At 43.1% G+C, this 13,919-nt stretch overlaps 1 protein-coding gene across 5 annotated transcripts in view; it reads right to left on the bottom strand.

The window, feature by feature from the left end:
* SNX29 (sorting nexin 29) overlaps positions 1-13,919 on the bottom strand; it is a 180,314-nt gene that overhangs the window by 74,070 nt on the left and 92,325 nt on the right. For all 5 annotated transcript variants that reach the window (XM_087912359.1, XM_026704236.2, XM_087912360.1 and 2 more), the window contains one exon: positions 11,744-11,884. In XM_087912359.1, the coding sequence (XP_087768485.1) occupies positions 11,744-11,884 (141 nt within the window). The remainder of the gene's footprint in view (positions 1-11,743; positions 11,885-13,919) is intronic.

The raw sequence follows: 13,919 nt of genomic DNA, 5'->3' as shown, positions 1-13,919 counted from the left end.
GACCTGTGGACTTCAACTCCCAGAATTCCCCAGCTACTGAACCTAATTTTAATATGCATTTGGAAATGCATTATTCGTGTTCTGTGCTAAAATTTGGAGGGGGAGGGTTGAAAGAAGACTTCTGGACAGGTCAAAGGGAGAACTGGTTTCAGGAAGCGAGAGACTGTTAATTCCTTTCAACAGACGGATGTCACTGCAGATTTAGTATGACATGCAAAACTGAAAACTGGCATAGGGGACGTTAAAGATTTATAGGAATTTTGCATGAAGATACGAAGAGCCTGACTCAAACTGGCATGCTTCCTTTTCCCTCCGTATAATATCCAAGAATAAGGATGGGCCATTATAGTAGTCCTTAATTTTTTATAGTTACTTCTAGAAAAACTTCTTCAGAACTATTTAAAATGGAAGTAGACTTAACTCCACAATCCAACAGTTGGCCATTCCAACTAAATCCACAACTAAAAATTAACATTATTCTACAACAATGGAGCCAGGAACTTTGGTTGTAAGTCATTGGAATCACACGTCAAGGCACTACATGACCAGATTCCATTTTACGACCATTTTTACAATGGAAAGGATACTTTAAATTCTCCATTCCCTCTCCACCCTGCTAGCCTGCTTTCCAGCTCCATTCTCCTGTGCAGGGCAACCAAAGAAGATCCAGCCAATCAGCTGGGACTCAATGGGAGGCGGAGAATAGATGGGGGCGGGGCCAGTCAGAAGTGGGATTTGCCAGTTCTCTGAACGACTCAGAACTTCTGCTACCAGTTCTCCAGAACTGGTCCGAACCTGCTGAATAATACCTCTGAGTCCACATTCTGGACAGAGAGGACCGCTGGCTTGAAAGAGGGATCAAAGAGGCCATCTATGTTAAAATTCAACAGCCTCCCCTCCACCGAGGGGGAGAGAAACAATACCATCTATTTCTCCTGTTTACAATACTTTCAGCAGTTCCAAGAAGGCTCCACACCCATTTGCACTACACAGGTGACCCTGAGGGCACAGATAAACCTCCAAGTGGCCTCAATGACTCAATAGAAAGGATGCAAATGACCAGCTGTCTGCAAGGAGTATAAATCCTTCCATTCCCCACCATCCAGGCAGAACTGAAGAAGCCTCTTGGATGAGAAGCGAAACGTCTTCAAGCAAAGAAAGTCCAGCTGCCTCTTGGGAAAAAAAACAAGAACAACCTTTAGGACAACCAGTCTTAAGCCGAGGACTGTAGGTTTGAGTCTCCACATGGGTGTAAATATATAAACTGCGACACACACACACACACACACAACAATCTGCCTCATATCTTAAGTACATATTTCAATAGCAACAGAAACAACGTCTAAAAGTACAAAGCAACAAATTGTTAATTGCTCCAAAGAGGCCAATAAGGATTGGTAGACAATATTGTTCAAACGTGCGTAGGTTTTTCTTATTGTCAGCTTAAAAACTCCCCAGGGAGATCCGGATGCTCAACGAACAGGAAACCTTTATAGGCCCATTTAATGATCTTGTGAGAAATCGCTATTTGGGGAGCTTTAAGTACATTGATCAAAATATTAACAGGAAACGTGACAGAGCGGATTCCGTTTTGGAAAGCAACGGCTTCGGTTTGTACAATACAGATAGCCCTTGACTTACGTTAAACCATTTGTTTAACGACAGTGGGAAGTTAGGACGGTGCTAAAAAGAATGAAATGTTTTTGGGAAATATTAAAAAGGCAGAATATTATATTTCCCTAAAGGGGGAAACATGCTCTTGGAGACAGAAAGCAGGCCCCCACCTTTCTTAATAGCCCTCAGCAGATGCCAGCACTTAAGAGATAAAGATATAGATAGGTCTACTCATAAGCAAATACCCAAGAGCCAACGAAGGTAGGATGAGCCCTCAGCCACAATAGGAATTGCCCAAAGCCTCTTCATTGCATCATCTCAGAGAGTCCAAACTTCAATGAAACTTAGCTCAGACAACCTACAGAGCCAGCTATGATCCCTACAACAGCCAATAGAACACATGTTCTTGCACAGGAACAGGAAGCTCAAGGGCAAAGTCCAAGAGAAGACATTAACACCCCCCCACACACACATACACTCAACTCCATGTGGTCAGCTGCCCAGAACCATGTGCTTGGTGGTTGCGCTTCATCATTAAACTATTTTTCCAAGCAGCCTCCATGTTTCCAGTGTCTTTTTCCCGACTTGGAACTAAATCAGATGGATATTTCTTCCAACAGTTGCAATACAGGTAATCCTCAACACATTAAACATTTGTTTAATGACGGTGGGAAGTTAAGACAGTGCTAAAAAAAAAGTGACTTATAACCGGTCCTCGCGTTTACGACTGTCACAAATTTTGTCATGGTCAAAATTTGGCACGTTTTTACCATGGCTGTGGTATCCCAGAGTCACCATTTGCAACCTTCCCAACAGGCTTCCAAAGGGTGGGGGGGGCTGGATTTGCTTAACAACCACATGATTCACTTAACAACCTTCTGATTCCACTTAAACAACTACAGCAGCAAAAATTGGGTGCAGTTTGTTTAATAACCATTTTGCTTAGCAAGAGAAGGTACAGTCCCGATGATGGTGGTAAGTCCAGGATTACCTTGTATGGAAATTGGCAACTGGTTTTCAGACGTCTCCTGAGAGGGTGTGATGCTCAGAAAGTTTCTTTCCTGGCCACCTGTCGTTTGTTTTTTTCTGAGAGTAGACAAGACACTGGAGAAATAATGACTTTCTCGGTTTCGCTTGCTTTTTTTCCTTGTTGTTGTTGTTTTTCTCCTTTGCTCTTGTTTAGGTATTCAAATGAGAATCAAACTTCCACCAGCCCCAGAAGTGTTTGCAAATTACACTTGGTCTCCAAGAACTGTTGAACAGCTAGAGCGGAGACATTGTGGGAGGGGGAGGGAGGGAGCTTCTAAAACTATCTCAGGAGCGTGTCAGGCTGCCACTAATGCCACGGGGGTCCACGATTCTGGGAAATGTTAAGAACACAGATGCCGCTTGATTATTCAGCTACTCTAATTGAAGCTCCTAACGTAGTAGAAGACGGCCTTCCTCTCCCCAGCCTTCAGGCTCCCTACCACGCCAGGCCTTAATTCCCCCTCTCTCTGTATATATATATATATATATATGTATGTATATATATATGTATGTATGCATGCATGTACATGTATGGTATTCAGCTTTGTTCAGGTATTTTCCCACGTCATTATAGTTCTGCTTTTAAAGTTGTAGCAACGTTTCGGCAGAATCTCATCTGCCATCATCAGGCTTCTGATAATATATAATAATATATATATTATATAATATATATTATAATATTATATGGATCTTTGGTTGTTCGGGTTTTCTCCCACGTAAGATTCGAAGTATCTAGGCAACGTTTCGATGAAGTCTCATTCATCATCTTCAGACTTCGAATCTTACGTGGGAGAAAACCCGAACAACCAAAGATCCACATACAAATACCCGTGAGAACCTCAGAAAACATATAATATTATATATATATATATAGTATACACACACACACATACATACATATATATATATATATATATATATATATATATATATATATATATATATATATATATAAATGAAAACAATATAAAAAGGAGTTTGACATGCTGCGAAGTGCCAGGCGCCGGCACCAATCTTCTTAATGAATCCCTCTGGGGAATAGCAGGAAACAACTAACCGCAAAACTTTCATGGCTTGCTGCAATTTTCTTTGCCTTCCGATCGTCTTCCCTGGAATCGTGATGGCAATCATTCTGAAATCTCCTTGGCAACTGTTGTGTAATAACTCAAGCAGCTAGCCCCAAAGGCTGGCTATTCCTTTTCAGAGGCTAAGATGGGAAGTTATGATCCTGACTTCCAAAATTATGGTGAAGCATTCATTCTCATTCTTTCTCTCCCTCTCCCTCCCTCCCTCCCTTTCCCTCTCTCTCTCTCCCACCCTTCCTTTCTCCCTTTCCTTCTTCCTATCTTTTTCTGTCTTTCTGTCATCTATCATCTACATTATCTATCATCTAATCTATATCTTTCATATAATTTATCGAATCTATCATCTATCTAAACTATCTATCAGTCATATATTCTATCATCTAAGTTATCTTTCTTCTAATCTATCAGCTATCAATCGATAGATCATCCATCTATCTATCAATCTATCAGCTTTCCATCCTTCCAAGCTTGGTAAAATGAGGATACAGATGGTTGGGGGCAATAGGTTGATTCTGTAAACCACTCACAGAGGGCTGTAAAGCACTGTAAAGCAGTATATAAATCTTTTGTCAGGATTCCGGCAGTTACCCCAATTAAATCATGAGTCTCGAGCCAAACTTCCAAAACTAAACAGGATTTATTGGGAGTTAACATGCCTGCACGACCTGGGTGTAGCTGACTCTGAGACACATCATTCATTGTCACTCTTGACCCTGGTTTTCCCCCACCCCCTGGGTAGATCATATTCTCCAATGGGACACATCCATAGCCAAGAGTCATCAATCATGTTCTCCAGTTAGATTTTTGCGGGGCAGAAACTTCAGTCACCTCGTTACAATCTCTGAAAAACCATGCATGGAATGCACTTTTGATTCCCAGCTGCCGCATTGCTCTTTCGAAACCTTTTCCCTCCCTCCCTTTCTGTTGGCAACTATAAAGCGGACATAAAAAAATGTTTTATGAGTTGACATCTTATTGCTATCTATCTATCATTTATCTGTCATCCGTTTCCTGCCTTTATTATTTTGACAAATAACTCAAGGTGGCAAACGTATTCAAAACAGCTTCCTTCTCCTATTTTCTCCACGACAGCAAGCCTATAAGGCTGAGGGAGAACAATTGGCCCCAAAGTCACTCAACTAGATGTCAAAATACAAGCTTCCTTGATCTTCTAAAAAAAGGACACAGAATTACACAGGAATTCCCCGTTCCACAATGCTTTTTGTTCAGTTGAAGCTTCAAAGTTATTTCAGTTTGCCCTTTGCAAACATCCTCCTCTGTTTTCACCTTCTCAGGTAACTGCAAAGAATTGGCCAACGCAATGTTCTCCTGAGTCATTTTTAGCAAGGCTATAAATACCTCACCCAATGGGATCCCCCTCCCACCGGACTGCTTGGCTCAAACTTTGATCCGAAACTCTATATGTTTCCTTGGGGATGCTGCGTGTCCTTGGGGGGGGGGGAGGGGGGGGAAGGCAGAAGAAAGTCCAGGGGAACCAAAATAGATGGAATATATTATTAGCAGAGGAGGAGAAAAATTAAGCAGGGTTTTCTCTTTGGCATCTGCTCATATGTGCGGCTGAAATCTTCGTGTCCTTTGGGTGAAAAATGTCAAAGTGTATCTTAAAATTAAAGCTGAATTTTACCTCTAACTCAGTACTTGTAACTAATCTTGCATATTATGGAATGAAAAGGTCAACGTGCGAACAGGGAGGCCTCTGATTTGCAAGGTTATTAGCCAGAGAAATATATATTGGGGAGAAAGTGAGGACTTGACTTGGCCATCAGCTTCTACCGTGGAATTATTTCTCTGTGTCGCCTACTGAAATTCCAACGCCGAGTGGTTGGCTAAGCCATAATGGGATTTGTTTGATTCTGGCATGTCATGGTGAATGGGCCCAGTTGCTCTGGTTAATAAACCACAGATTGTAGTTTAATGTTATATTCAAGCCATTGCAGTTTTATTCAACAACCTGTGCTTGATCACCTGACCCCAGGGATGCTGCAAAGGCCTTATGGAAAAAAAACGTTCATAAGTCACTTTTTTCTCGTGCCGTTGTAAACTTTGAATGGTCACTAAAGGGACTGTTGTAAGGCAAGGACCACCTGTAACACTCTTCCTACCCCCTCCAAAAACTTTTAAGGATTAAAAGCAGAAAACCTGGAAACTGCAGAGTCAAATTTAAAAACAAGAATTTAGCCCTTTTGTTCTCCCCAAACTCAAAAAAGATATTTCAAATTAACTGGCTTCTATTTAATCAAAGATTCCAGGTGACAGGAGCAATCTGATTATCTTCCAAAGGCTTGGAGACTAAATCTCCCATGATCCCTCCCCACTGACCATCTTGGCTGGACCTGAAGGTGATGCCAAACATTGTCAACACACCTTGTATCTCTTCCTTAGGTCATCAAAAAAAGCACAACCAAGAATGGTCTGTCTGTGCCAACTCAGGAAGCTCAAACCGCCCAAGGAGCTGCTGATCCAGTTCTACAGAGGAATCATTGAGTCCGACATCTGCGCCTCTATAACTGTCTGGTTTGGTTCTGCAACCCAACAAGACAGACACAGACTTCAGAGAGTAATTAGGACTGCAGAAAAAATGATTACTACCAACCTGCCTTCAATCGAGGACCTGTATATATTGCAGGAGTCAAAAAGAGGGCTGTGAAAATATTTACAGACCCCTCACATCCTGGACATAAACTGTTTTAACTCCTTCCCTCAAAACGACGCTATAGAGCATTGCACACCGGAACAACTAGACACAAGGACAGTTTCCCCCCCGCTTTGCTAAACAAATAATTCCCTCAACACTGTCAAATTACTTAATAAGATATTCTTCTTCTCGTCCTTCCCACTTATGACTATAACCATGTTAGAATAGAATTCTTTATTGGCCAGGTGTGATTGGACACATAAGGAATTTGTCTTGGTGCAAACGCTCTCAGTGTACATAAAAGAAAAGATACATTTGTCAAGAATCATCAGGTACAACACTTAATAATAGTCATAGATACAATAAGGAACCAAATCATACTAGGAAACAGTCAATATAAATTGTAAAGATACAGTTTATATTGACTGTTTCCTAGCATGATTTGGTTGATTGCATCTTTACAATTTATATTGTTTTATTTGTTTCCTAGTATGATTTGACTGCTTTCTTAGTAACCTATGACTATCACTAAGTGTTGTATCTTATGATTCTTGATAAATGTATTTTATTTTTTCTTTATGTACACAGAGAGCATATGCAGGAAAGAAAATAGCCCCTATCCATAAATCAATGACTTCATAATTGGTTCCTTTCCCTTGCCAAAAGATGGCAAAAGTGACCGTATTCATAAATCAAAACCTTAAATATTGATTGGTACACTTCGAAAAGAATTAACGCTTGGAAAGTTTTATTAACCTTCTCCCTTGGGGAAATTTGCAACGGTGTATTTTTTTTTTCTTTCCTCCTAAAATTTTATTTAAAAAAAAAAAAAAACTGTTCACAATTGTCTCTGCTTTTGACCTGTGACGGTTACAGATGGTCTTTCCTCTTTAACAAAGCAACAGAGAAAGACTCAAAGCCACTGAATTGCAACAGCCCACCAGCCAAGGAAGAAAGTTTGTCATTCATGCTTTGCTCTTCCTGAACAGAGAACATCCAGATTCAAACTGAAATGAGTTGCCTGTTCAAATATCAAACCTTGACCTCTGCTTTTCAGAACCCGTCTTCTTTTCCAGCGGAAATATAATATTTGATTACCGTTGAGCTGAATGCGTGAGGCTGAAAAACACTTCAGTGGAAAAAGAACAGACACCTGAATTGCCGCGTGTAAATAATATCTCCATGCGTTCCTACAAGCTCAAAAACAAATCCGTTGGGGCAAAAGAGTTGTCAGGGGAGGATGACCTCCATTCACAAGACTCTGGTTCTTCCTAAAACAAGCGATAGTGACAGGGGTAGGAAGCGTCATTAAGGCCTTCTCTAAACACCCAAAAACCTTGGACAGGCTCCACGACAGAACCTCCTTTCCAGGCTAGGCTGGGAAGTTATAACCTCCCAAAAAAACAACCAAGCTCCTCCCCTCCCCAAACGTCACACCCTTCTAGCACTGATGATGTTATCTAGTTGGGTAATGAAATGTCTGCAAGAAAATAACCAAACTCAGAGAGCACCAGGGATCCCACAGACGACCGCCTCCACCTCCTCCTCCTCCTCCTCCTCCTCCTTAGAGAGGGCTGGATAGCACTGTGAAGCGATGTATAAGTCTAAATGCTATTGCTATTGTCTCAAAGGCGACTGGACTTTTTTTTTTTCTCCCTTAAAGACATTTCCCTTCTCATCCAAGAAGCTTCTTCAGTTTGAACTGAACTGAATTTTGATCCCACGATGACAGGGGTGCTGCAATGGTTGTAAGCGTGAAAGACGGTCCTAAGCCACTATTTTCAATGCCTTTGTAACTTCGAGTTACAAATGGAGTATACATGTATACAGCAACAGCCAGAGCATTTAGACTTATATACCGCTTCACAGTGCTTTTACAGCCCTTTCTAAGCAGTTTACAGAGTCAGCCTCTTGCCCCCAGCAATCTTGGTCCTCCTTTTACCCACTTCGGAAGGACAGAAGGCTGAGTCAACCTGGAGCCTGGTGAGAATCGAACTGCCAAATTGCAGTCAACCGGCAGTCAGCAGAGGTAGCCTGCAGTACTGCACTCCAACCACTGCGCCACCAAATATTTATAAACAACAGAGCCTCCTGCATCCACTGTAATGCCACTGTCGTATTTTAGGCAATTTTTTTTTTTTTTTGTATTTTCACTGTATTTTTCATTTTAAAACCAACTGGAGCTCCATCGCCAGGGAAACCCTACATTTTAAATAAATAAAGCTTAGATGTTAAGCAAATACTTTCAGGAGGCATTTCCTTAATAAGGCTTCCGAGCACTAAACCATGCACAGTATTAGCGATATTTTATGTCTATGCTAGTAGACCTGAGACGTGATAGCTTTGAATAGCGGCTTTTTTCCCCCCCACATGCTAAGAATATATTCAGATGCACACAGGACATTGTTCTAACAGGCTGTTCTTCTCTTTGAGACATCGGCTGATGGCAATGTGCAATGCGTAAATATCCACAACCAGACTCCGAACAGCAGGGCTGATAAATTCATCTAAATTACCCTGCTGAGAAGTCCCAGTGTTCGGTCTTGGCTAAGATCTGTGGCCTGAGCTTCTGGAAGGGAGAACTCAGATCAAGTCAGAGGCAGGGGCGCCAGAGGAAAACTCACAGGGCGCTCGTGAAGAAGTTGGGCAACATGAGTTTCCTACACACGTCCACACACCTCTTTGTATAAAGACATCTTCCTGCTGAAGAGAATGTTCGTAGCTCAGGGTTGAACTGTGGGGGTCCTTGATGGTCTCTCTGAGCATGGCAGCTTTCTTGCAGGTGTTTGATCACCAAACTAGGGAACGTGGTCAGTGGTACAATGGAGTGCAGTGGGGGGGAGGAAGAGGAAGAGGAGGAGGAGGAGGAGGAGGAGGAGGAGGAGGAGGAGGAGGAGGAGGAGGAGGAGGAGGAAGAGGAGGCGGAGGAAGAGGAAGAGGAGGAGGAGGAGGAGGAGGTAGAGGAGGAGGAGGAGGAGGAGGTGGTGGTGGTGGTAGAGGAGGAGGAGGAGGAAGAGGAGGAGGAGGAAGAGGAGGAGGAGGAAGAGGAGGAGGAGGAGGAAGAGGAGGTGGTCCTTACTGTTCTCTGAGCTTAGTGCTTCTCTTGCAGACATTTCATCACCAAACTAAGTAACATCATCAGTGCTAGAAGGAGAAGGGAGTTGCTCTCTTTTTATATACAAGTGGCCTGCCTTGACAGGGAGCACATAAACAGAAAGCAAACCCCTCTCTCTTCTGGCACTGATGATGTTACCTAGTTTTGTCTGCAACAAAACAAAAACGCTCAGAGAGCCTCAAGGACCCCCACGGATATATTCCTCCTCTTTCCCCACGAAACCTGCCCCCTTGATCCCCCAGTGCCGTTGTAACTTCGAACAACAGTCACTAAACAAACGGTTGTTAGACGAGGACTATCCGGGGAGCAGCCAACCCAAAGCTTAAGGAAAGACCACTTAAACAGGGGCCTCTGCCCAAAGGCCTTGGGGGTCACTTCCCCCACTTCAAGGGCTTGCACCTCCACACAGGAGTGGTTCTCTGGAATAGCTCTGTCCTCTAGCGTCACAAGAGAAAGAAGTGGAGGGAAAATGTTTCGCTTCAAGTTAATATAAATGTTCAGGTTCTTGCAGAGCTGATCCTGACGGCCACCGAGTTGCGGCTCAAAGTAGCAGCGTTCATTTGTTTGGCACGAGAAAAAAAAGCGGGGGGGAAAGACAGGGGTATCCAAAGTGGAATTGATGCTACTTCTCTCCGTAACGCTCAGCTTTCTACGGGTTTGGGTGGCTTTAAAAGGGGGGAAGAGGAAGAGCCTCGCAAGGAAAAGTGTAAAAATGTTCTAATAAGAACTAATGAGACGAGGAAAGCTGCAGAGCAGAGTTTGGTTTTTTGTTTTTTTTTTAAATAAAAGATGCAGCATTTGTGGGGGAAAAAAAAAAAGATATGCCTGAACTGATAAAGGAGATTCAGAAACGGAGAGGCTGGACTTTTTTAGACAGGCGGCAAACGAATCCTCTTGTATTTGGGGCGTGGGCATGAGAGCAACGAAGGGTAACAGAAACGGAACAACAGAGTTGGAAGGGACCTCGAAGGTCTTCTAGTCCAGCCCCTTGCTCAGGCACGAAACCCTAAGGTATACAGTTTAGTCCTTGGGTTACGATCGTAGTGAGCATCACAGTCGTAACTCCTGAGAGCTGTAAGGAAGGTCGGTTATTTGACCGACGTGATTTTATTAGTGCTGTGGTTCGCCGGCAGCAGGAGCGGACGGCTGAGGTGTCGGAGAGCGAGGACTCAGATGAGGGGCCTGCATGTGATGCAGGGATGGGGCCAGGACCATCAGGGAGTGGAGTGCTGCCTTCAGAAATTGTGGAGGCTGGCAGTAGTGAGGAAGAGTTCCCCGAGGAGCCTGTGTGCATGCACATACGGCTGCTTGAAGGAAAGAGCAGCTGCAGCAGCACGGGCGACTCGGGAGTAAGGCTGCAACGTGATGGCCACTCCCTTAAGAGAGAAAAGCCAGCTGAGAAACCTTTGTGGTAAGTCAAGGACTACCTGTATTGGGCTGAGTTTCCCCAGAAATCCTTCACAGGTGAGGATGTACCAGTATCTCCCTACTCCTATCCAGGGGTTTCACTGCTACCCCACGCTAGCTCTGGGGCTGAGGTGGAGACTGGGCCAGAGTCACCAAGGAATCTTCCATGGCTGAGAGGAAGAATGCTGAGATCCAGGAAATATACATAACCCCAATACCGCTAAACATACATCTCAATTTCCAAAGGCATTTTTTTTTTCTTTTCAAAGCAATTATCCGTTTACTATTACTGTGGTGGAATGTAGTCTGGATTCCCAGGAGGGAGGGGCCGGATTGACGAGGAGCAAGAGACAACTCAGTTCAGATAGTTTGTGTGGGAGAAAGAGGGTGAAGACTCCTCCTTCTGAATCTATGCTTTATGGAGATGGCAGCCTACTTTAATTTGGCAAGACTCTGCCCGTAGATGAAGAATAATGTTTAAAAATAATGCTTGGAAGAATCACAGCACCTCTGTCTTGGGTTTGGTGCCCAACAGTACTTTTGTTTACAGTCCAATACTAGTGTCACACTCTTTCCAAGAGCAGTCAGGATATTTGGTTTACACAAAGGCTAATTTTCCTGAAGATTATATATGATTCATTGATCCGTTCTTTTCATATCAGGTGATAGTTCCTCTTATCACAGCAAGGTTTTCTCCCTAGCAATTCCCAGGATCTCTTTTCAATAATGCAAGTAGTTTGCTTTAGTTTGGCAAGATTTCTGGCCCTAGGTGAGTAACAACTGTTGCTCAGAAACAGTTCTACCTGATTTCTTGGTTCTCAGGGCCCGACAAATTACCTTGTTTCCGATCGCTTTTTTGGGTGGGAAGTTAAAGCTTCGCACTTGGTGATATCTCATCTGCAACTTGTGGTGAAGCCCTCTGAATTCTGTGTATCTTCGATAAACGTTCCACTCGTCGTCTTTTATCCTGATATACAGCTGTCAGAAACAGAGAGAAGGGATCAATCGGTTTTATCCAAAACCAGGGTACTAAATCTAGATCTTAAATGGAAAAGGATACCAATCCGGCAAGATTTTCCCCAGAACAACTACCAAAATAGTTTCTTTGTTTGTATATCGTGCCTTTTATCATTTTTACAAACAACCCAAGGTGGTAAACATAACTAACTCAAGACCACATTTGAGCCACAGTCCTTTGCTAAGCAAGACAATTGCTAGTTTTGTCCCATTTTACATCCTTCCTTGCTACAGTTGTTAAGTGAAGCATTGCATTTGTTAAGTTAGTCACACAGTTGTGAAGTGAATCTGGCTTTGTCAATGACTTGGTATTCTGACCCAGGCTTTGTAAACCGTAGTTATTCACAAACTTGTTTTCAAAACAAAACCTATTTTATTGCAACGCTGGGAATTGTTTTCATTCCCAGCCAGAATTAATCTCAAACAGTCCCCTGAGATAAGCACCCACCTTTCAAACACTTCCCCGAGATAAGCACCCACCTTTCTGTTCTGTGAAGTGCTGCCAAAAACAGAAGTATGACATGAACTAGAAAAGAAACCAACCGAAGTACAAGAAAAACCAACCAAAGAACATAGAGCTTCAAGGATGACTCGGAATTGATCGAACTACTTTGCTTCCTGCAAGGGTTTTGTTATCTTGGCCTGACTTTTATCCCTTATGGGAGGGGCAATTACCTCCCAGCCTTACTCCTGAGTTGCCCGTTTTGTCTCAGCTGCTCTTGCCTTCTAGCAGCTCTGTGCATACACGCTCACTGGGAACAGGCTCCCCTTGTTCCTCTGCCTCGCTGCTGCCAGATTCTGGAGGCTCCGGAGGCAGCACCCCACTCCCAGATGGTCCTGGCCCCATCTCTGCATCGGATGCAGGATCCTCATCCAAGTCCTCTCCACACTCCTGGACTGGTCCCCGTTCTTCCCCACTGTCCGATTCCGCTGCCGTTTGCACCAGCTGTCATCAAACCACAACAGTGATCTCCTTTTGCAACCTTCTGACAAGCCAAGTCCATGGGGAAGCTAGATTCACCTAACAACCCTGTTACTAATGGAACAACTGCAGGGATTCCCTTAACAACAGTGGCAAGAAAGGTCATAAAATGGGAGAAACTGGCTTAACAATTGTCTCCCTTAGCAATGCAACATTTGGGTTCAATTATGGTTGTAAATCAAGGATTATCTGTAAGACAAGTGCAATTAGGTTTACCATCAGTGAATTCAATTTAACTGCACGCTTAACGTAAAAGCCAAAGTAAGATATTTAGTGTACGTATTGAAGAAGATATGTGACATACGTAATCTCTTGTCCTATTTGGGAATAAGGCCAGTGAAGGATCTATGTAGGATACATTCATTCTTGATACTATCATTGAAAGGTACGTTTCAGCAACAATGGATTCAATTATCCCCATCTCTGCTCTCAATTCTGAAAGAATCTTCTTGAAATCAATGCAAGATTTTAAAACCGTGATTTTGGGAACAAGTTATTGTGCCATTGTCTGATTCAAAGAGATTAAGTGACTCCTAAGAGATAAGTTCACACAGTATGCAAAATCAAACTATCAAGCAACATGGTACGGCTTACCACCGGGTGTTGGTTGAAACAAAACCAAAAAAAAAATAAAAATGGGCAGAGAAGAGCAACTAAGATGATTATAAAGGCCTGGAGATTAAAACATATGAAGAACAGTTGGGTTTGGCCAGTCTAGAGTAAAACAGGACTAAAAGGGATATGATAGCAATAGCAGACTTATATATTGCTTCATAGTGCTTTACAGCCCTCTCTGAGCCGTTCACAGAGTCAGCCTCTTGCCCCCAACAATCTGGCTCCTCATTTTACCGACCTAGGAAGGAAGATTGAGTCAACCTTGAGCCTGGAGAGATTCAATCTGCCAAATTGCAGGCAGTCGGCAGTCAGCAGAAGTAGCCTGCAGTACTGTACTCGTTAACCACTGCGTCGCTATGGCTCATGATAGCAGTCTTCCAGTTTTTTGAGAGGCTGCCA

The sequence above is a fragment of the Pseudonaja textilis genome, chromosome 14, assembly GCF_049901715.1.
Source record: "Pseudonaja textilis isolate UNSWEBS1 chromosome 14, rPseTex1.2, whole genome shotgun sequence".
NCBI classification, from domain to species: Eukaryota; Metazoa; Chordata; class Lepidosauria; order Squamata; family Elapidae; genus Pseudonaja; species Pseudonaja textilis.
The sequence above is the reverse complement of the archived record's forward strand: the minus strand, read 5'-3'. Positions and strand labels throughout refer to the sequence as shown.